At 45.0% G+C, this 23,597-nt stretch overlaps 1 protein-coding gene across 1 annotated transcript in view; it reads right to left on the bottom strand.

Annotated features, from left to right (window-relative positions):
* LOC142074752 (secretory carrier-associated membrane protein 1-like) overlaps positions 1 to 20,820 on the bottom strand; it is a 76,936-nt gene extending 56,116 nt beyond the window's left edge. The window contains exon 1 of the mRNA XM_075135620.1: positions 20,655 to 20,820. Coding sequence (XP_074991721.1) covers positions 20,655 to 20,711 — 57 coding nt within the window. The 5' untranslated portion in view covers positions 20,712 to 20,820. The remainder of the gene's footprint in view (positions 1 to 20,654) is intronic.
* Positions 20,821 to 23,597: the final 2,777 nt, after the last annotated feature.

The raw sequence follows: 23,597 nt of genomic DNA, 5'->3' as shown, positions 1-23,597 counted from the left end.
GTCCATGACTTTGGGCTCCATCTGTCATAACAGTCTTTCAGGGCAGGAGAGATGGTGTGTGATGTTGGACTGTTGCATGCTGAGGCCAGTTCTGATTCCATTATCGCTGCACTCGTCCAGTTCTATCATCGTTGCACTTTGCTCGGTTTCATCGGAGTTAGTTCATTCTTCATTAATCTGGGTGATTTTTACTGCTATACCATCAATAGCAACCATAGAAATAATGATATACAATATCATATAACAATTAACATCATACAATCCAGTTCATTGGCTATTTTCACCCAAAATCAAATCCCCTTGAGGTACACACCGGACTTCCCCATCCTTTCGCATTACCCACCAAGTGCACCCAGGCCCTTGAGCAAAAGCAATCCCACGGATGGGTTTTCCCTTGCCAGAGGCAGGAGTAACCCAGACTGTCTTCCCCAGCATATTTCTTATGTGCACAACAGGGACTTTATCACCATCTACAGTACGTAAGAGTCTTGATTGGGCAGGGCCAGCTCGACTGAAAGATCCCCAGGAGTTGACTAACCAGGTAGCTTTTGCTAAATGTGTATCCCTGTCCTGGTTCCAGCTGGGACAGGGTTAACTTTCTTCCCAGTAGCTTGGGGGGTGTGCTGTGTTTTGGGTTTGGTGTGAAAGGAGCTTTGATGGCCCATTGATGCTTTGGCTGTTGCTGGGTGATGCTTGCACCGGGAGGGGGGAGCACAGCCGGGGTGGTGGACCCAGCTGGCCAATGGGGTATTCTATACCATGTGACATCATGCTCAGTATAAAAACCAGGTGTGGGGGGGGGCTCGCCCCCCGTTCATGACACGCGGTCGGCGGTCGGTGAGCGGTTGTGTTGTACATTGCCTGCTTTGTGTATTCTGTTATTGTTGTTGTTCTCATTGTTATTATTACTGTTCTACTTAGTTTTATTTCAATTATTAAACTGTTTTTATCTCAACCCGGGAGCTTTCCTACTTGTGCCCTCCCGATTCTCTCCCCCATCCCATCCGGGGGGGTGATCGAGCGGCTGCGTGGCGTTTATTTTTGCTGGCTGGGGTTAAACCACGACAGTCCTTTTTGGCGCCCAACGTGGGGCACGAAGGGCTGAGATAACAACAGATTATTTAGAGCATATTAAGGAATTTATATCTGGTAACATATTAATTTGTTCTGCACCATGCTCTTGTTTTAACTGTACCTGTTAAAGGTTGGAGTTGGGTTTTGTAGTCTGTTGTGCTCTGCCATGATTAATGATGTTTTGCCTGGGAGATTTGTTACTAAAACGCTGGCATTGGGGGTTATTTGGTATTTGGGATTCGTAATGAAGCCGTTTCTGCATTTCGGGTACCACCTCATGGAGACCATTAGCAATTATACATTTTCCTCCGAAAGATTTTTTATGGAGGAAATAGAGAATGGCACCCTCGCTACCTTCCTCTATGATGTCATCTCCTTTGTTAAAATAACTTGCCAGTACCTTTAACATCCCTGGGTAGTTAAGATACATCTATTGGTACTCCTTGGGAATATTGTTGCGGTTTTATCCAAGGTTAGTAAGCAATTTAAGAATGTCATCCAGAGATCTGCCCCAAGGCTAGATAGTTATGAGTGGCAGGGCGAGTGGGATAGCATGGGCAAATGCCTAGGGCGATGGGCACCCCCAGTGTTCTGGAACTTTACCCCTGAACAAGTGAAGAACCCTGAAAAATTAGTAGAATATTTGGAAGAAGTATGCTGTCACCCTGGCCATTCTAGGGAGACACAAATCACTACAATGTGCTGGGGCCTGGCCCACGCCTATGGAGCCCTGTTTAACACCACTCAGAACCCCCAAGGGGAAGGAAATGTCTCTGCAGCTGATGACAAAGCAACAGGCCCTGTGGCTACACCACCCCCCACGGCAAGCACAGCAGCTACCCCACCCCCCCAGGGCAGGCACAGCAGCTACTCCGCCCCCTGCGACAGAGAACCAACCCATGCCGGTATCAGTCGCCCCTATACAAAAAAGAAAATGCACAAGAAAATCAGCTCGTATAGTAAGGGATGAAGATGAACCAGGGCCATCACAAGAACAGGAGGAGGAGGAGGCAGAACCCATAAATGAGATGGTGACCACCCGATCCCTATCTCTGGGTGAGCTGCGAGATATGCGAAAAGACTACAGCAGTCATCCAGGCGAGCACATTGTCACCTGGCTGCTCCGATGCTGGGATAACGGGGCCAGTAGCCTGGAATTAGAGGGTAGGGAAGCCAAGCAGCTGGGATCCCTTTCTAGGGAAGGGGGCATTGACAAAGCGATTGGACAAGGGACACAAGCCCTCAGCCTCTGGAGGCGACTCCTGTCAGGCGTGAAGGAAAGGTATCCCTTCAAGGAAGATGTTATATGCCACCCAGGCAAGTGGACCACCATGGAGAAAGGTATCCAGGACCTGAGGGAACTGGCCGTGCTGGAAGTGATTTATGATGACCTGAACAACGAGCAGTTATCCAAAGACCCAGATGAAGTCAAATGCACCCGACCCATGTGGCGGAAGTTTGTACGGAGCGCACCAGCGTCACATGCAAACTCATTGGCAATAATGACCTGGAGAGATGGAGAGGAGCAAACAGTGGATGAACTGGCTGGCCAACTCCGGCAATATGAAGAAAGTCTCCCTTCCTCCCTACGGGCCTGTGTCTCTGCTGTGGAGAAACTGTCTCAGGAGGTCCAGCAACTCAAAGAGGATATGTCCTGCTCCCCACCTGCACGGGCCAGCGTCTCAGCCATTAGGAGCAAGCGTCCCTCTGCTCAAGAGAGGAGACATCGTGGGTACACACCCCGGGGCACCCAGTGATTTTACCTGCGTGACCACGGAGAGGACATGAGGAAGTGGGATGGAAAACCTACCTCAGTCCTACAGGCACGGGTACATGAATTGCAAGGAAAAACAACCACAAAAGGGGGTTCTTCCAGGAAAACTGCTGCTCCAGTCTCCAGTGAGTTCCCCAGACAGAGTAGAAGGGCTGATTCCACTTCCGACCTTAACAAAGGGACTTCTGACTCATGCTTACAAGAAGTGGACAGCGAATATGATGACCAGGACTAGAGGGGCCCTGCCTCCAGCCAGGTGGAGGAAAGGGACAACCGGGTTTACTGGACTGTGTGGATTCGATGGCCTGGCACATCAGATCCACAAGAATATAAGGCTCTCGTAGACACCGGTGCGCAGTGTACCCTGATGCCATCAGGCTATAAAGGGGCAGAACCCATTTGTATTTCTGGAGTGACAGGGGGATCCCAAGAGTTAACTGTGTTGGAGGCCGAAGTGAGCCTAATCGGGAATGAGTGGCAGAAGCACCCCATTGTGACTGGCCCAGAGGCTCCGTGCATCCTTGGCATAGACTACCTCAGGAGAGGGTATTTTAAGGACCCAAAAGGGTACCGGTGGGCTTTTGGTATAGCTGCCCTGGAGACGGAGGAAATTAAACAGCTGTCCACCTTGCCTGGTCTCTCGGAGGATCCTTCTGTTGTGGGGTTGTTGAAGGTCCAAGAACAACAGGTACCAATTGCTACCACAACAGTGCACCAGCGGCAATACCGCACCAACCGAGACTCCCTGATCCACATCCATGAGCTGTTTCGTCGACTGGAGAGCCAAGGAGTGATCAGCAAGACTCGCTCACCCTTCAACAGTCCCATATGGCCAGTACGAAAGTCCAATGGAGAGTGGAGGCTAACAGTAGACTACCGTGGCCTGAACAAAGTGACGCCACCACTGAGTACTGCCGTGCCGGACATGCTGGAACTTCAATACGAACTGGAGTCAAAGGCAGCCAAGTGGTACGCCACAAATGATATCGCTAATGCATTCTTCTCCATCCCTTTGGCAGCAGAGTGCAGGCCACAGTTTGCTTTCACTTGGAGGGGCGTCCAGTACACCTGGAACCGACTGCCCCAGGGGTGGAAACACAGCCCTACCATTTGCCATGGACTGATCCACATCGCACTGGAACAGGGTGAGGCTCCAGAACACCTGCAATACATTGACGACATCATTGTGTGGGGCAACACAGCAGAGGAAGTTTTCAAGAAAGGGGAGAGAATAGTCCAAATCCTTCTGAAGGCCGGCTTTGCAATAAAACGAAGTAAGGTCAAGGGACCTGCACAGGAGATCCAGTTTTTAGGAATAAAATGGCAAGATGGACATCGTCAGATCCCAACAGATGTGATCAATAAAATAACAGCCATGTCTCCACCAACTAGCAAAAAGGAAACGCAAGCTTTCTTAGGCGTTGTGGGCTTTTGCAGAATGCATATTCCAAATTACAGTCAGATCGTAAGCCCTCTCTATCACGTGACCAGGAAGAAGAACGACTTCAAATGGGGCCCTGAGCAACAACAAGCATTTGAACAAATTAAACAGGAGATAGTTCATGCAGTAGCCCTTGGGCCAGTCCGGACAGGACAAGATGTGAAGAATGTGCTCTACACCGCAGCCGGGGAGAATGGTCCTACCTGGAGCCTCTGGCAGAAAGCACCAGGGGAGACTCGAGGTCGACCCTTAGGGTTCTGGAGTCGGGGATACAGATGATCTGAGGCCCGCTACACTCCAACTGAGAAGGAGATATTGGCAGCATATGAAGGGGTTAAAGCTGCTTCGGAAGTGGTTGGCACTGAAGCACAGCTCCTCCTGGCACCCCGACTGCCGGTGCTGGGCTGGATGTTCAAAGGGAGCGTCCCCTCTACACATCATGCAACTGATGCTACGTGGAGTAAGTGGGTCGCGCTGATCACACAACGGGCCCAAATAGGAAACCCCAGTTGCCCAGGAATCTTGGAGGTGATCACGAACTGGCCAGAAGGCAAAGATTTCGGAATATCCCCCAGAGGAGGAGATGACGCGTGCTGAAGAGGCCCCACCATATAACAAACTACCAGAAAACGAGAAGCAATATGCCCTGTTCACTGATGGGTCCTGTCGCCTTGTGGGAAAACATCGGAGATGGAAGGCTGCGGTATGGAGTCCTATACGCCAAGTTGCAGAAACTGCTGAAGGAGAAGGTGAATCGAGTCAGTTTGCAGAGGTGAAAGCCATCCAGCTGGCCTTGGATATTGCTGAACGAGAAAAATGGCCAGTACTTTATCTCTATACTGACTCATGGATGGTGGCAAATGCCCTGTGGGGGTGGTTGCAGCAGTGGAAGCCGAACAACTGGCAGCGCAGAGGTAAACCCATCTGGGCTGCCGCGTTGTGGCAAGATATTGCTGCCCGGGTAGAGAACCTGACTGTAAAAGTACATCACGTAGATGCTCACGTACCCAAGAGTCGGGCCAGTGAAGAGCACCAAAACAACCAGCAGGTGGATCAGGCTGCCAAGATCGAAGTAGCTCAGGTAGATCTGGACTGGCAACATAAAGGTGAATTATTTATAGCTCGGTGGGCCCATGACACTTCAGGCCACCAAGGGAGAGATGCAACATATAGATGGGCTCGTGATCGAGGGGTGGACTTGACCATGGACACTATTGCACAGGTTATCCATGAATGTGAAACATGCGCTGCAATCAAGCAAGCCAAACGAGTAAAGCCTCTTTGGTATGGAGGACGATGGTTAAAGCATAAATATGGGGAGGCCTGGCAGATTGATTATATCACGCTCCCACAAACCCGACAGGGCAAGCGCTATGTGCTCACCATGGTGGAAGTAACCACAGGATGGTGGAAACATATCCTGTGCCCCATGCCACCGCCCGGAACACCATCCTGGGCCTTGAAAAGCAAGTCCTATGGCGACATGGCACCCCAGAAAGAATTGAGTCAGACAACGGGACTCACTTCCGAAACGCCCTCATAGACACCTGGGCCAAAGAGCATGGCATTGAGTGGGTCTATCACATCCCCTACCATGCACCAGCCTCCGGGAAAATCAAACGATACAACGGGCTGTTAAAGACAACACTGAGGGCAATGGGCGGTGGGACATTCAAGCATTGGGACACACATTTAGCAAAAGCCACCTGGTTAGTCAATACTAGGGGATCTGTCACTCGAGCTGGCCCTGCCCAATCCAAACCCTTACGTACTGTAGAGGGGGATAAAGTCCCTGTCGTGCATATGAGAAATATGCTGGGGAAGACGGTCTGGGTTGCTCCTGCTTCTGGCAAGGGAAAACCCATCCGTGGGATTGCTTTTGCTCAGGGACCTGGGTGCACTTGGTGGGTGATGAGAAAGGATGGGGAAGTCCGGTGTGTACCTCAAGGGGGATTTAATTTTGGGTGAAAATAGCCAATGAACTGAATTGTACGATGTTAGTTATTACATAGTACTGTATGTCATCACTTTTATGGTTACCATATGCCATATTAACAGTATTACAGTAAGAATCACCCAGATTAATGTAGGATGAACGCCGATGAAACTGAGCAAGGTGCAACAATGATAGAACCGGAGGAGCGCCCAGAACTGGCCTCCGCATGCAAGAGCCCAATACCACACACCATCTCTCCTGCCCTGCAAGACTGTTACGACAGGTGGAACCCGAAGTCATGGACTACATGAACTCAACGGACGTTTTAGAGGGATGGCCCATGGACTCAGGGAATGATATCTCTGTGTGCGTATATATCAAAAGGCAGGAAAAGTAGCGGTGACTAATTGGAATGTATGGGAAAATGTGAGACCTGGGCATGATGTAGATGGTATAGACTAAGGGGTGGATATTGTCCTGGTTCCAGCTGGGACAGGGTTAACTTTCTTCCCAGTAGCTTGGGGGTGTGCTGTGTTTTGGGTTCGGTGTGAAAGGAGCTTTGATGGCCCATTGATGCTTTGGCTGTTGCTGGGTGATGCTTGCACCGGGAGGGGGGAGCACAGCCGGGGTGGTGGACCCAGCTGGCCAATGGGGTATTCTATACCATGTGACATCATGCTCAGTATAAAAACCAGGTGTGTGGGGGGGCTCGCCCCCCCTTTCGTGACACGCGGTCGGTGAGCGGTTGTGTTGTGCAGTGCCTGCTTTGTGTATTCTGTTATTGTTGTTGTTCTCATTGTTATTATTACTGTTCTACTTAGTTTTATTTCAATTATTAAACTGTTTTTATCTCAGCCCGGGAGCTTTCCTACTTGTGCCCTCCCGATTCTCTCCCCCATCCCACCGGGGGTGGGGGGGTGATCGAGCGGCTGCGTGGCGTTTATTTTTGCTGGCTGGGGTTAAACCACGACAATCCTGAAGCCAGTTGTCATTTTGGTACTGCTGCGCTCGTCCAGTTCTATCATCGTTGCACTTCTCTCGGTTTCATCGGAGTTAGTTCATTCTTCATTAATCTGGGTGATTTTCACTGCTATACCATTGATAGCAACCATAGAAATAATGATATACAATATCATATAACAGTTGACATCATAAAATTCAGTTCATTGGCTATTTTCACCCAAAATCAAATCCCCTTGAGGTACACACCGGACTTCCCCATCCTTTCGCATCACCCACCAAGTGCACCCAGGTCCTTGAGCAAAAGCAATCCCACGGATGGGTTTTCCCTTCCCAGAGGCAGGAGTAACCCAGACTGTCTTCCCCAGCATATTTCTTATGTGCATGACAGGGACTTAATCTCCATCCACTGTACCTAAGAGTTTTTATTAGGCAGGGCCAGCTCGATTGGCAGATCCCCTGGTGTTGACTAACCAGGTGGCTTTTGCTATATGTGTATCCCAATGCTTGAATGTCCCACCACCCATTGCTCTCAGCGTAGTCTTTCGCAGTCCATTGTATCGTTCGATTTTCCCAGAGGCTGATGCATGATAAGGGATGTGATATACTGTCGTGGTTTAACCCCAGCTGGCCACTGAGCACCACGCAGCCGCTCGCTCACCCCCCCGCCGGGTGGGATGGGGGAAAGAATCAGAAGGGTAAAAGTGAGAAAAACTCGTGGATTGAGATAAAGACAGTTTAATAGGGAAAGCAAAAGCCGCGCACGCAAGCAAAGCAAAACAAGGAATTCATTCCCTACTTCCCATCGGCAGGCAAGTGTTCAGCCATCGCCAGGAAAGCAGGGCTCCATCACGCGTGATGGTTACTTGGGAAGACAAATGCCATCACGCCGAACGCCCCCCCTCCTTCTACTTCACCCAGCCTTATATGCTGAGCATGACATCATATGGTATGGAATAGCCCATTGGCCAGCTCAGCCAGCCGTCCTGGCCACGCTCCCTCCCAGTCCCCTGCACATCTGGCAGGGCATGGGAAGATGAGAAGTCCTTGACTAGCGTAAACAATACCTAGCAATAACCAAAACATCAGTGTGTCATCAACATTATTCTCATACTACATCCAAAACACAGCACTATACCAGTTAACAGGAAGAAAATCAACTCCATCCCAGCGAAAACAAGGACATATAGCCACTCAATGCCATGCTCTTTGGGCCAGGTGTCTATGAGGGTGTTTCGGAAATGAGTGCTGTTGTCTGACTCAATTTTTTCTGGGGTGCCATGTCACCATAGGACTTGCTTTCAAAGGCCCAGGATGGTGTTCCGGGCGGTGGCATGGGGCACAGGGTATGTTTCTAGCCATCTGTTGGTTGCTTCCACCATGGTGAGCACATAGCGCTTGCCGTGCCGGGTTTGTGGGAGCGTGATATAATCAATCTGCCAGGCCTCCCCATATTTGTATTTCAACCATCGTCCTCCACACCAAAGAGGCTTTACTCGCTTGGCTTGCTTGATGGCAGCACATGTTTCACATTCATGGATAACCTGTGCAATAGTGTCCATGGTCAAGTCCACCCCTCGATCACGAGCCCATCTATATGTTGCATCTCTTCCTTGATGGCCTGAGGTGCCATGGGCCCACCGAGCTATAAATAATTCACCCTTATGTTGCCAGTCCAGATCCACCTCAGCCACTTCAATCTTAGCAGCCTGGTCCACCTGCTGGTTGTTTTGGTGTTCTTCAGTGGCCCGACTCTTGGGTATGTGACCATCTACGTGACGTACTTTTACAACCAGGTTCTCTACCCGGGCAGCAATATCTTGCCACAACGCGGCAGCCCAGATGGGTTTACCTCTGCGCTGCCAGTTGTTCGGCTTCCACTGCTGCAACCACCCCCACAGGGCATTTGCCACCATCCATGAGTCAGTATAGAGATAAAGTACTGGCCATTTTTCTCGTTCAGCAATATCCAAGGCCAGCTGGATGGCTTTCACCTCTGCAAACTGACTCGATTCACCTTCTCCTTCAGCAGTTTCTGCAACTTGTCCTATAGGACTCCATACAGCAGCCTTCCACCTCCGATGCTTTCCCACAAGGCGACAGGACCCATCAGTGAACAGGGCATATTGCTTCTCATTTTCTGCTAGTTTATTATACAGTGGGGCCTCTTCAGCACGCAACACCTCCTCCTCTGGGGATATTCCAAAATCTTTGCCTTCTGGCCAGTTCGTGATCACCTCCAAGATTCCTGGGCGACTGGGGTTTCCTATTCGGGCCCGTTGTGTGATCAGTGCGACCCACTTACTCCACGTCGCATCGGTTGCATGATGTGTAGAGGGGACCCTCCCTTTGAACATCCAGCCCAGCACCGGCAGTCGGGGTGCCAGGAGGAGCTGTGCTTCAGTACCAACCACTTCCGAAGCAGCTCGAATCCCTTCATATGCTGCCAATATCTCCTTCTCAGTTGGAGTGTAGCGGGCCTTGGATCCTCTGTATCCCCGACTCCAGAACCCTAAGGGTCGACCTCGAGTCTCCCCTGGTGCTTTCTGCCAGAGGCTCCAGGTAGGGCCATTCTCCCCAGCTGCGGTGTAGAGCACATCTTGTCCTGTCCGGACTGGCCCAAGGGCTACTGCCTGAACTATCTCCTGTTTAATTTGTTCAAAGGCTTGTTGTTGCTCAGGGCCCTATTTGAAGTCCCCCAGTTGGACAGGGAGAGAATCGGAAGGGTAAGAGTGAGAAAAACTCGTGGGTTGAGATAAAGACAGTTTAATAGAACAGGGAAAAAAAGGGAAAATAATAATGATAATGATAAAATATACAAAATGAGTGATGCACAATGCAATTGCTCACCACCCGCGCTGACCGATAACCAAGTAGCGATCGGTACTTCCTGGAACACGCCTACCCTTCATATACTGAGCATGACGTCACATGGTATGGAATACCCCATTGGCCAGCTGGGCTGGCTGTCCTGATTATGTTCCCTCCCATCTTGTGTACCTAGCTCAGTCAGTAGGCATGGGAGCTGTCCTTGGACTAGGAGGGCACTTAGCAACAACTGAAAACATCAGTGTGTTATCAACATTCTCATACTAAATCCAAAACACAGCACTAGGAAGAAATTTAACCCTATCCCAGCTTAAACCAGGACAATCGTGGTCTCTAAAACGAGTGGAGCTATCAATGCAAGTTGATATCTCTACAATTAAACCCGCTTGCTCACCATTCCTGAATACGTCTTTTACAGGATGGTTAGCGTGGGTTCATGGGCGAACCCTCACCTCTCCAAAACGATCAAGGATAGATGTGACTGGCATTCTGGGAATGGGACTAGGAATATTGAACAGCATAGACGCTGAAGTTTTAGCAAACAAAATAAATTCGGCAACAAGTGATTTACATAAATTAGAACACCCATTACGATCATCTTTGACAGCATTAGGAAATAGTCAATGGCTTTTGGCTAATATATTGCCTACATGGGAAAGAATTAATGAAAAGGACCACCAACTAATCACAAACGCATTTGGCATAATTCAAAATAACATTTCTCTAGCTCTTAGCTGCATCCAAGCTCAATTATGGATACAATCTACCGTGGCAGCAATTATAAGGGAAGGTGATGAGGGCACCTTGCCCACTGAAATCCGAAAGTTAGTTTGGGATAATGCAACTAAATTTGAAAAAGAATTTCAATCTTGGTGGCATCTAGTCAATTTTACTTATGAGTCCACTGACAGCAAAGTCACAGCCTTTGTTTTGACAATACACAATGCTTCATTATATATCATATACCAAATCATTGCGCTGGGATTCAATCACAATGGAACGGTACTCTATCCGTTAGAACATAGAGTATGGGCCCAACAAAATGGGAATAAATGGCAAACTATTGATGTTGATGCATGTATTGTGCAAGAACAACAGGGGTTTATTTGTGAAAGCAATACCATCAAAGCTCAAGACATTTGTCTTGACACTGAACAAAATGTTTGTAATTTTGAAATACATCCTGATGAAACCTCTGAAACAGTACTTATATATGTTGGAAATGGATGTGTGTGCATGAGAACTCTTTGTGATTCTATATTTACAGACAACACCACTGTGGAAACATCTAACCACTCAAATATCTCTATTTGTAATTTTACTAAGATTGTGGGATGCGACTTCAACTATTCAGCTCCTGTTTCAACCCACCAGTTGCTACAATCAAGCTATACCTCTTGTCAAGATCTACTACCTACCCCCATTGGAATGAATCTTACATTAGTACGAAAACTGTTACAACATGATGACCTGAATCAATTGCTAAACCAGATTCGAAACAACGGACAAAGAACTCTGATTACGGTCCATCATGATGCAGAGAAGATACATCATGTCCTAGAAAAGGTGAAGAAGGATGGAGAACATCACTGGTGGGATGTTTTATTTGGATGGTCACCAACAGCAACAGGAACTTTGAATTGGGTTTTACATCCCATGACAATTTTACTAATTTCTGTTGTGCTGTGCTTATTGTTGAACATTATTTTATGTGTTAAAGTGTGGAAAATAACTAAACAAATGGCACTAATACCAAAACCTCCTCGCATATATAACATTGCTTAATTGTACTTAATAAAACCTTAATAGTTAAGTATATTAATAATTAAGTATACCAACCAAAAATTTCCCTCAAATTACAATTGGAATATGGCATTGATCTTTTTATAGGCACAGAGGCAAGAGGCGACCACACCGCCACTCTGTGATCAAGATGGATTGACTTTAGTCACGGGGTGGATTGTGGTGGTGCATTCATACCCCCCCTTTTCTTCCCTGGGCCGCTTCTTGACCTCAGAAATTTCCATGAAACCTCGGCCTTGGTGTATTGAAGTCTGGCAGTTGAGCACTCCTTGACTGTATTAGAAACTCTGCATAGCTGAGGCTGGGAACATACTCCTACTGCCTGGCCCAGGTGTCCAGTAGAACAACACCAAAACCTTGAGAATTTTTTAGTAATTACCACCTGGGGCTGCGGCCAGGATGGAAATTTACGGATGACTAAACCCAACCATCTTGCAAACCTATAAACAGTGGTCCTAAGTGAGGCCCTTTGAGCTCTCCTGGACCGCAGCGGGCTGCACCCAGCATCTCCCTCTGAGCGGGACGCCTCTCAGAGCTTGCGATCTTTCAGGCTTGCGATATTCGGAGGACCGCTGGGTCCTGGGCTGAGTCCCCTTCAAAGCTCAGCCCTTTTGCCCGTTGAGAGGGAATGCCTAGACATTCGACGTGAATATTTCTTCACTGAAATTGAGGGGAATTTTTAACAGGTATACCTTCTGTATATTTATAGATATATATATATGTTTCTCTGTGTGTGTGAACTGATAGTAAGCATAATATGTAATTAAGTTGTGATTGTAGTAGCCTTACTAACTCACTTTGCAAATATTGAATTAGTTAGTGATTAGGCGTTACTAAAGTTTGTAAATGATTAGTTGATAATTAAGTGTTGCTAAATTGTGAATGAAACCTAGACTGCTGCCAAACACATATAGTCCCTGAAATATAAACCCTTAGATGATTTTCCTTTATATGTTTCATCCGTGTAATAAGTAATAGAGTGAACCTTGCCATTGAATTCTATTAGGTCGCACCTTTATAAATCTCTATTAAAATCACTTTCTGCTAATACCTTTGATGGTGATTCTTTAAGCGGCCTCTAAATCACTCATTCACGACACACAGAGCGTGTTCAAAGTCAACTAATTACAAGTGAGAATGGATTATTCTGCTCCATTTTAAACATTCTATGCAATTTTTACAGCTTTTAAAAAATCAAATTAAAGGGAACAGAGACCTCTGTTGTCTAGGAGACCAAAAGTAGTCATCAGCTACCAGGTTTCATTAATACAAAACAGACTAGCAAATTAAAGACTGAAGAAGTAGATGCATCTGTAATGATTCTTTATATTACTGTTCACTGGGAACGGTTCCAGCATTGTTCCACCATGAGTAAGATGCTTTGATAGCATACATAACGCAAAAATATGTATCCTCCCCTCCAAACTGTCCTTCAGGTTGTTAAAAAAAGTTTTCACTTTTGAGGTACACACATTCTTCTACCAGAAAGGCCAAAGCATATAAACACAAATAATTTAACATTGAATGAAAGAGGGGAAGAAAAAAAAAAAACAGGCTAAAAATATAACAATGATAGTATGTGCTTGTGTTGCCTTTTTTTTCCTACATGGAACTAAATAAGTGATGTCAATGATGTTAAGAAACAGTGCTCTACACAGAATGTTTAATTTAGTTCAGTATGGTTTGCTTCCAAGGACCAGCAAGGAAGTAAAAGCAACATCTTATTGCAGAGGTCAAGAAACAGGGTTTATAAACACTCATTCTAAACACTGATTTGGATAGGGATTATAATGGTTTTACAACACATCAGCAATTGAAAACAAGAATTTCAAATAAAAATTGCATAACTTAAGTAGAACAAAAAATTGCAGGAAACAAGAACAGGGAAAAATGCATAAGATACTTTTATGAGGAAAACAACAGGGGAACAAAGGTAATAAGAAAATGGGATAATAAAGTACATTTTTAACACTGGATGGCAAGGGCAAGCACCAAGACAACTAAATATCCTCCAAGACTTGGAACACGTTACCAGGAGTATTGTACATCAAAAGAATATGGAATGCTGCATTTAGAAGTGACAGCTTTTTTTTTTCCTTTTTTTTTTTTTTTTTAAATTTACATGGGAATCATGGGACAGCACCAATTAAATATCTGAGTAAACTGACAGAAGTACACCTGATTAGTCTTCAGAAAAAAAGACTAAGGAGAAACAACACACTATGAACAAAAAAATGGATTTTAAAAGAAGAGGATTAATTATTTTTAGTGAATGAAGTCAGAAAGAGAAAACATAGAAGACAACTTATCAGTTATGTAGCTCCTTAAGTACATCTGAGGGAAGAATAAGCTACCGTAGGCGATTGTAGAAATCTTCATTTTTTTACCTTAGTTTAGGTTAAGTTCAAGGGATAAGAATGATCTCTTAATGACTGGAGTAGTTTCAATCCAAGTAGAGAAAACAGTTCTCCTCATCACAAAAACTCTTAGAAGATGAAGTCCCTTTATAAAAAAAATTATTACCAATAATTCATTATATCAGTTATCAGTCACTGACTACCCTTCAGCTCTGCCACCATACCATTTTTGTCTTTTACTTCAAGACCCCCACAAATGACTTTATCCTATCTAACTGCTTTATCAGTTGCTGACACCAACCAGCCTTGACTCTGCCAACTTCTTCAGCATTTACCATTCCATAACCACCTTTACCTAGCTATGCATTTTCCCTGTTGCTTTTTGTGCTTAGAAGGAAGTTCCCAGAGAGCAAGAGAGGTACAGCCCCAATCTTATCCTCCAAACTACTCAACATGCTCAGCAAAGATGTTATACCTTCAAAAAACCTGACTGTATACAGATTAGAAGCAGAAGCTAGAGGTCTACCAGGACTGAATCCAGACTGGTGAATCCACCCTGGGGAAATCATGAGATTAGATCCACAAATCTAGCAAAATCAATCTTGACCAACTAGGATTTCTTATCCCTACCACTCCTACTGAAAGGCTGTTTCAGTTTTTCAATCCCAAAGATTAGAACCCTTCTAGTTTTTAGTCTAAATTTACTACCGATCAATTATACCCATCTTCAAGCACAACGTAAGCCTTCATTTATCTCTCCCAGGTATGCATTCCCAATCAAATACCCAAGAGCCTTTGTTTTGCTGCATGAAAAGGATAAGCTCTTTTCATTTCAAGATAAGCTCTCCATTGATTATCACAAATTATTCCCTATACGCACTTCATATTGCCCTTTTCTAAATGTGAATAATACTAATTGTACACTTTCTGGTAAGAATTCATCCCGAGTGTTATTTGATAGTAACAGTTGTACTTCCCGCTCTCTGTTGAGTACTTCCCAAGATCACACTGCTGGCTCAGAAAATTAAGCAAAAATGCAACTAAAAATGCCTAAAACTACGTTTGTTGGTCTGAGTTTTTTGATTTCTTGATCAAGGAGAACACTATCCACCCCACTCTTCATAAAGGAATGAGTTCTGGAGAGCAATCAAAGCTATTGCTGTTTCAGTTGAAACTCTCCATATGATATACTTTGCTTTCAATATGTCCTCATGAGCATCTTTGGGGGGAGATTTCTGACAAAGTTTAGCTTTTGAGAACAAAAGTGGAAGAAAAAAAAAAAAAAAGTATTTGGCCAGCAATGGACATCAAAGCTTTTTTCCCTCCTGTGTTAACTGTTGGGTCTCAGCTTTTAAATTAGGACCTGACACTTAGAAAAGAAGATAGCCTGCACATGAAGGATGTGTTTTATCAGTCCCATAACACTGTCTACATTCAGCCAGATTAAGCCTCTGAGATTGCAATTTACACATGTTCAGTAAATATTTGGTACAAATCAAACAGCTAAACTCCCCAAAGACTTCCTCCCTGTTCATGCCACAACAAGCTGCACATGGAAAAGAAAAGTTTCAAGAAGCTACTCATGTTTTGATGCAGTGTCAAGTACTGCTGGTTCTTCATGCTTTATTTATAACATCCCAGGCCCAAGAAGGAGTAAAGTTACAGAAACTTCACAAACAGCAACTTAATTGAGATTTCATGTTTCACTGTCCTAATAGTACATTAGCAGTATAAACAGTTTACATTTAACAGTATAAAGGAAGCCTCAATGTCTTGCACCTACAATAGTGTATTTTAACCTATGATTAAAAACCACTTACTACAAGAAAGAACTGTCCTCAAAGGTTACACATGTAACACCCAGAGGAATTAATGACTTAAAGGCAAAATAAAGACTATTTCTGTACTTCTAATAAAAAAATATGAGTAACCACTAGAACAGTTCTTTCACAATTTCAAATTTAACATCTCATTCACTGATCAGCCATTTCCCACCCCCCTCACAGAATGATATTCAAAATATTTTCACCCTAGCACTGCCAGGACACAATTATTAAATAGGATAGTGCAAAAGTAGCCAACTGGGGTTTCTTATACTTGGCTCTCAAGCAGTGCCCATTATAGGCCACTTTATCTGATGGCCGCAGAGCTATGAAGGGTTCCAAGCTACTGAGCAAGGCAAATTCCCCACCTCTGAAACCAAAAAGAACTTCATAAGCTCACAAGGCCAAATTTGTCCTAAAGCCCACACCAGTCCCATCTTGCAATGGAGTACTGGATGCCTAACAAAGCATCATCTCTCTCATCACTATTCTCAAAACTCTCCCCTTCCTCAGCTCTGAAAGGTGTGTTACGTTCCTCTCTGTAATTTTAAAGTTTCAATATATACTGCAATACTAATGCAATACGTGCCCATACTTTACTGAAAATCTGGGGGGAAAAAAAAATGCAGCTATAACCAATACTGAATATCTATTAAAACACTTCACAGTTTTAATAGATTACAGTGCAGTTACAGCACTGATGAAGTGTACTCTCAAAAGCTAACTACCATGTAGGACAGCTAAAGGACATTTCCAATATCATGATGTTCAGCATTAAATTATGCAAGATTTGGGGAATTTATAAATTTTGAAGTCATGAAGGGAAAACAGATAATAAAGTCAGAAAAATATTTGTATTTTATGTCCTTTACTAATTTAAAGACAGACAACTTAATTGGGTATATTTTATAGTCATATAAAAGAATTAAAACTAAGTTATGCATACAGGCACACAACAAAATTTTTTAATTCTAAAGCACAAATACTGCAGAAACACTTCAAGTAATTAGGGTCCTGATCCTTCAAAAATAATTAAGACTTCTCTTCCTTGCTATAAGTTTCTATAGCTTCACTTGAACAATAGCAGTCAAGGTGTAAACTGTATAGATTCTGCTGCCACACAAGGTAACAGAGTTGTCAATGCACTATTAGCTTCAGCATCAGATCTCCAGCTTGTACTTCCTGCCAAACCAGATAGAAGATTAATTTGTGCTCATGTGAGTCAGATTAAGTGTAATATCCAAATGACCCACAAACACACCAAGGAGATGGCTACACAGGAAAAGGTTTAAGCTGGTTTTAGAAATTCAGCTTTGTAAATTTATTTCATACTGTTTTAGTCTATTCAAGAATAAACTGTCAGGGCCTTAAGGATGCTCAAACCCTTCCTAGGTGGTCAGACCCACCTCATCACTAAGGACTTGCCTGGTCACCATGGGACTGTTGGCCAACCCTGGTTACTTTTGCTGGACCTGATCCTGACCCCAACCTGACTTTCTAACTTGGGCTTGGATCTGCCTCCTCACTATGGACTTGTCTAACACTCTGGACTCTTGGCTGCATGCAGTTACCATCACTGGACCTGCTCTGCTAACCCTGCTTGGGTGCTGTGGGACTGCACCATTTGTCAGTGAGAACTTTACCAAGTGTGAATTCATGCTCACAAGCTATAAGTGTTTCTCAGTGAAAGGAATAAAAAAAAAAACACACAAACCACCTTTCATTATTAGCCCGCTTCCATCTATGATACTTGAGGTTACACCAAATGTGTATTTCTTCACAATGCTACTACAATCAAATTATAGCAGGATTATCACATCTTCATTTGAATGGTACATGGACACATTTTCTTCTGCACAACTTTAAATGTGATCAAAAGCTTTTTAACATTAGAATGTTACTTATCTGTTTGTTTCATTACCTCTTGTCTTTCAAACCAAAACACATCTTGGTTTGGTTGGTACACCATCCAGAGGACAGCTATTTACAGAGGAATACTGTGACTTCAAAGGCATATCAGCCTTTGGGTTCAGTTCAGGGGTGGGGTTTTTGTTTGTTTTGGGTTTTGTTTGGTTGGTTTTTTTTTTTTTTTTAAAAAAAAAAAAAAAAGAGTACCACATTAAAAAAAAAAGCAGAGGTTAGTAGCCACTGTCTCAAAATCAACATTTTATGATCAATCCAAGCAAGCAAATACTTGAAACAAAAAAATCCTATTTTACAAACTAAATTCCTTTACTTCCAGGAGATAGCAAAACAGAAACATAATTTAATTTTAGATTTCCAAAAGAATTAACTACCCATAATACTGAGCAAACTAGATGTTCCTGCTTTACCTTTATCCTCCCAGAGAACATATTTTTTGATTCAACATCAAGTAAGTATCTCTGCTGTAATCTTTTTATTAAAAGGCATGAGAATAGTCACAGGAAACCTCACAAGTAGAACACAAACAATTAGTAAAACCAAAATATTTAAGGAAAAGCAGGATCTATCTTTAGACCTTGGCAATAACTCTTCCACATGATGCCCCGCTCTCCTTTCTCTGCCATACTAGTTTGTGATTTTACACAAGCACGGGAAGTGGCTTCAAAGGTAAGGAAAATAACTACTTTCATCATACATAAAATAATCAAGCACAAATTAAAATATGAATACATTTGAATAAGGTGTTCAGACAACACGACTTAGGTTGTCAGGGTCCATCTGGAAATACTGGTTCTATGTATAAAGTACACTTAGTCAAACAAAACTGAAATGCAGACACGCATTAATACCCACTAATTTCAAAGTTGTTATGCCAACAGCATGACAATCAAGGTTTGGCTTATACATGAGGCCTTCTGCCCCTTCAAGTAAACGTGTGGATGAGTAAAGGTATGCAAGATTACCCTTTGTGGGCAGTGGGACAAGACAGAAGTCAGCAGAGATTGAAAGAAGAAGAAAAAAAAAAAAGGCCTCCGAAAAAAGGAAAAGCATACACCTTTCCTAAAACAACTTCTACAAGTAAAAGAAATCCAAAACCATGTTTAACAGTGAGCTTTAAGTTACAGAGAAGTTGTTATAGAGTCCTTTTATCATGATGCATTGCAGATGAGAAGTAGAGCGTGGATTTTGCCCGACAGGTACAATAGAAGTCTTTCCCTGATGAGAAATTGGAATAAACTATTGCACTTTAAGCAAAGTCTTCAAACTATAAGTATGGTTGAGGTAGGTCCCTAGCTTAGGTCACAGAAACACTACATAGGACAAGTTACCTGGGCTGATGAGCCATGCAGGGGCAACTATACCGCTTCCAATACCCCTAACCACTCTGGGTATCTATATAAAATAAATTTTGCTATATGTTATTTTCATCACTATTACAAAAAGCAAAGAAAAGCATCACGTACTTTTGTTGCTGAAGACATATTCTAGAATAATGACACCTTTTCGGTACTTGGTGCCAAAAGGTATTTAAAAGAACAGTGCTCACTGCCATTGGTGCCAGTCCAAACTATTGTTGGTGGCAACCTCAACGCCAGGGCTGCTGTTCATCTAGAAGGTCATTGCACTGTGTAAAACATGAAGAAAAAACACAGAGACTAGCCTAAAGAATACACTTTACTAATTTTTATGACCATAAAAACTAAACTAATGATTCAGACAGACTCCAATGAATAAATGTCAGTAACACTATGCTTCCAACAGCTACCTGCACAAAAGTATGCTTGAAGTGTGACAGCTCAATTTTTAAAAGGCTTAGTTATTCCAGCTGACATCCTAAACTCACTGCTATATAGTATGTGTGTGTTTTAAAGTGTCAGCATGAAATAAAAGCAAGGCACAAAAAAGTTCAGTAAGATTATTAAAGTAAGCAGCTCAAGAAATTAGTTGAACTGGATTCAAATAGCAAAGAAAGAACAGATAAGGAGGGGAAGCATCCAAGGAGGTCAGCTCATCTTGACAGCTGAAGCCAGAACAGTGGGTAAAGAAACAAGTCTCAGCTGTATGACAGGTCAGTAGTGCAAAAACTAAAAGCTTTAGAATACATTACAACACAGCATTTTGAGATGCAGGGTAGAACTTATGCCTAGCCATCAGTACCCTGCGTGCTTCAGAAATAATGTAAAGAAGCAGGTAAGCTTGATGGGAGCTGGGAGGAGGCGAGAAAGGAAAAAGGGGGTAAATTCACTAAACTTAACTATCTGGGTCAGTAAAATATAAAATGTTGTAGCATTATGCACACACGCACTAAATTACCACCAAAATCAAGAAACTTTTTTTTTCCTTCAAAATAATGCACCTGAAACGTAATTTGTGTTATTTTAGCAACAGAAGGCAAGACGAAACACAGAAACCTGAACTTGTGAAACGGCTATGCCCGTTTCTAGGGCTTCAAAAAGCGCTGCTTATCCTACAAGCCCCCCAGAGCCATCGTGCCCCAAGCCCCGCGGAACGCAGGCGCCTCCGGCGCTGCCGATCGGCGCCCCCCAGCCCCACCGAGGCCAGCGCTATGCTGCAGCGCTGGCCCTTCCCCACTTCCCGCGGCTAGGAGCGGCCCCCCAGCACGCAGCGGGGCCGGTGCCCCTCCCTCCCTCCCCCGGGACGCCCGCGGCTCCGCGCAGCCCGCTCTGTCCCCGCCGCGGCACCGAGGAAGGCTCGCGGCCCGCAGCCTCACCTTGAAGGGGTTATTGAAGTCCGGGTCGGCGAAGGGGTTGCTGTCGAAATCCGACATGGCAGGGGCAAGCGGGCACTACGTTCACCGGGCGACGGCTCTTCCCCTGCAGCACCCCCCACACTCGCCGACTCGCAGGCTGCCCCCCCGCTGCTATCACCAGCCGCTGCAGCCCAAGCCCAACCAGCCACGGAGCACCGACCTCCCAAAATGGCTGTCGCGGAAGTGAGGTTGCGAGACGGAACGGCCCTGGAAGGGAGAAGGAGCACCCACTCCCGGGGCGGGCAGGAAGGAGGGAGGGAGGGAGGGAGCAAGCGAGCAAGCGAGCAAGGCTTAGAAAAGCCCATTCCCGGGGCGGGGAGGAAGGAAAGCTGGAAGAGCCCATTCCCGGAGGAGTGGGCTGTGAGGGGTGGAGACCTGCTGTGTTGAGGGCTGTTGAGCGCCCGTCGCCCTCTCCGCACTGCCTGAGCTGATGGGAGGCAATGGGGGGCTCGGTCCCGCCGCCCTCGTTTGTCAGCACCAGCCCGGAGCCGGGGGGGAAGGAGGCCCAGGGCTTCCCGCCTATGGCAGGCCCAGCGCGGCAGCCGGGGAAGCGCGTGCGTACGTTGCCAACGGCCATGGCGGGAGTGGGGTGCCTCCCCTCAGAGAGCGGCACCAGGCCGGGCAGCTCCGAGCCGCCGGCTCGGCCAGGGTAGCCCCCATTTGGTAACCCCCTCTCGGGGCTACTCGGTACCATGCGGATGGTACCCAAAGGGAGGAGGTGCGTGGCCTCTCCTTTCCTCCATCCCTGCCCCTCAGAATGGGTCAGGACAACCTGTCTTGTCTGGAAAGTGAAATGCACATGCGAAGGTAATGAGAAAGCCTTCATATTTGAGGTTTATTTGGTAAAACACAAATTTACTCCCTTATTCCCTTCTCCTGTTGGCATGATAAATAGCATGCCAAGTGTACAGCTTCTCAGATGTCTTGTACAAAGGTTCAACAAGGGCTGTAGGTAGGGTATGGCTTTGAACCATGGTCACAAAATCCTGCTTAATTGGGTGGACACATTGAAAGGGCTTCTTGGAAATGTTCAACTATTTTGAACTGTTCAAAAGACTTTTCAAATACTTCATCAGAAATGCTGACACTGCAGTTTGAAGAACCCGATCCAAACGATGCAAATAAATGGGAACAACTGTTTGAAGCACTGAAGAACCTTTGGTTCAGAGCTATCGTTGAAATCTGAAATCCTGTATACTTGATATCGAACAGTAACAGTCTACACCGATGCAACACACTTAAAACCAGTGAATTCTGGATTTATTTACATGCTTTCTAAAGAAATGATTTAAACTTTCGTTTAAATGCAAAAAGAGAGGTTTGAGACAGCTTAGCCTGTAGTCTACCTAAAAGACATTGCTATGAGAATAAAATTGGCCTTTTAACTTTTTGGTAATCAAATGTGATTTTTTTCCCATTGTCCTGGTTCCGGCTGGGACAGAGTTAACTTTCTTCCCAGTACCTTGGGGGGGTGTGCTGTGTTTTGGGTTTGGTATGAGAGGAACGTTGATGGTTGTCCTGGTTTAACCTGGCAGGCAGCCAAATACCACGCAGCCGCTCACTCACTCCCCCCACCCCCCAGTGGGACGGGGAGAGAATCGGAAGGGGAGGAGTGAGAAAAAACTCGTGGGTTGAGATAAAGACAGTTTAATAGAACAGGGAAAAAAAGGGAAAATAATAATGATAATGATAAAATATACAAAATGAGTGATGCACAATGCAATTGCTCACCACCCACGCTGACCGATAACCAAGTAGCAATCGGTACTTCCTGGATCACGCCTACCCTTCATATACTGAGCATGACGTCACATGGTATGGAATACCCCATTAGCCAGCTGGGCTGGCTGTCCTGATTATGTTCCCTCCCATCTTGCGTACCTAGCTCAGTCAGTAGGCACGGGAGCCGTCCTTGGACTAGGAGGGCACTTAGCAACAACTGAAAACATCAGTGTGTTATAAACATTCTCCTCATACTAAATCCAACACACAGCACTAGGAAGAAATTTAACCCTATCCCAGCCGAAACCAGGACAGTATCCACCCCTTATTCCATACCATTTACGTCGTGCTTAGGTCTCACAACTTTTTTAATACATTTCAATTAACCACCACTATCTTTCTTTATATATACACACATATATATATATGCACGCACAGATATCATTGCCTCGGTCTATGAACTATCCCTCTAAAATGTCCACTGAGTTCATTTAGTCCATGACTTTGGGCTCCATATCTTATAACAGTCTTTCAGGGCCGAAAAGATGGTGTGCGGTGTTGGGCCGTTGCATCCTGAAGCCAGTTCTCATTTCGGTACTGCTGCGCTCGTCCAGTTCTATCATCGTTGCACTTCTCTCGGTTTCATCGGAGTTAGTTCATTCTTCATTAATCTGGGTGATTTTCACTGCTATACCACTGCTATATCATAGAAATAATGATATATAATATCATGTAACAGTTGACATCAAAATTCAGTTCATTGGCTATTTTCACCCAAAATCAAATCCCCTTGAGGTACACACCGGATTTCCCCATCCTTTCGCATCACCCACCAAGTGTACCCAGGTCCTTGAGCAAAAGCAATCCCACGAATGGGTTTTCCCTTTCCGGAGGCAGGAGTAACCCAGACTGTCTTCCCCAGCATATTTCTTATGTGCACGACAGGGACTTTATCTCCATCTACAGTACGTAAGAGTCTTGATTGGGCAGGGCCAGCTCGATTGGCAGATCCCCTGGTATTGACTAACCAGGTGGCCTTTGCTAAATGTGTGTCCCAATGCTTGAATGTCCCACCACCCATTGCTCTCAGCGTAGTCTTTAGCAGCCCGTTGTATCGTTCGATTTTCCCGGAGGCTGGTGCATGGTAGGGGATGTGGTAGACCCACTCAATGCCATGCTCTT

Source organism: Calonectris borealis, chromosome W, assembly GCF_964195595.1.
Source record: "Calonectris borealis chromosome W, bCalBor7.hap1.2, whole genome shotgun sequence".
NCBI classification, from domain to species: Eukaryota; Metazoa; Chordata; class Aves; order Procellariiformes; family Procellariidae; genus Calonectris; species Calonectris borealis.
This window is presented reverse-complemented; position numbering and strand designations above follow the sequence as displayed.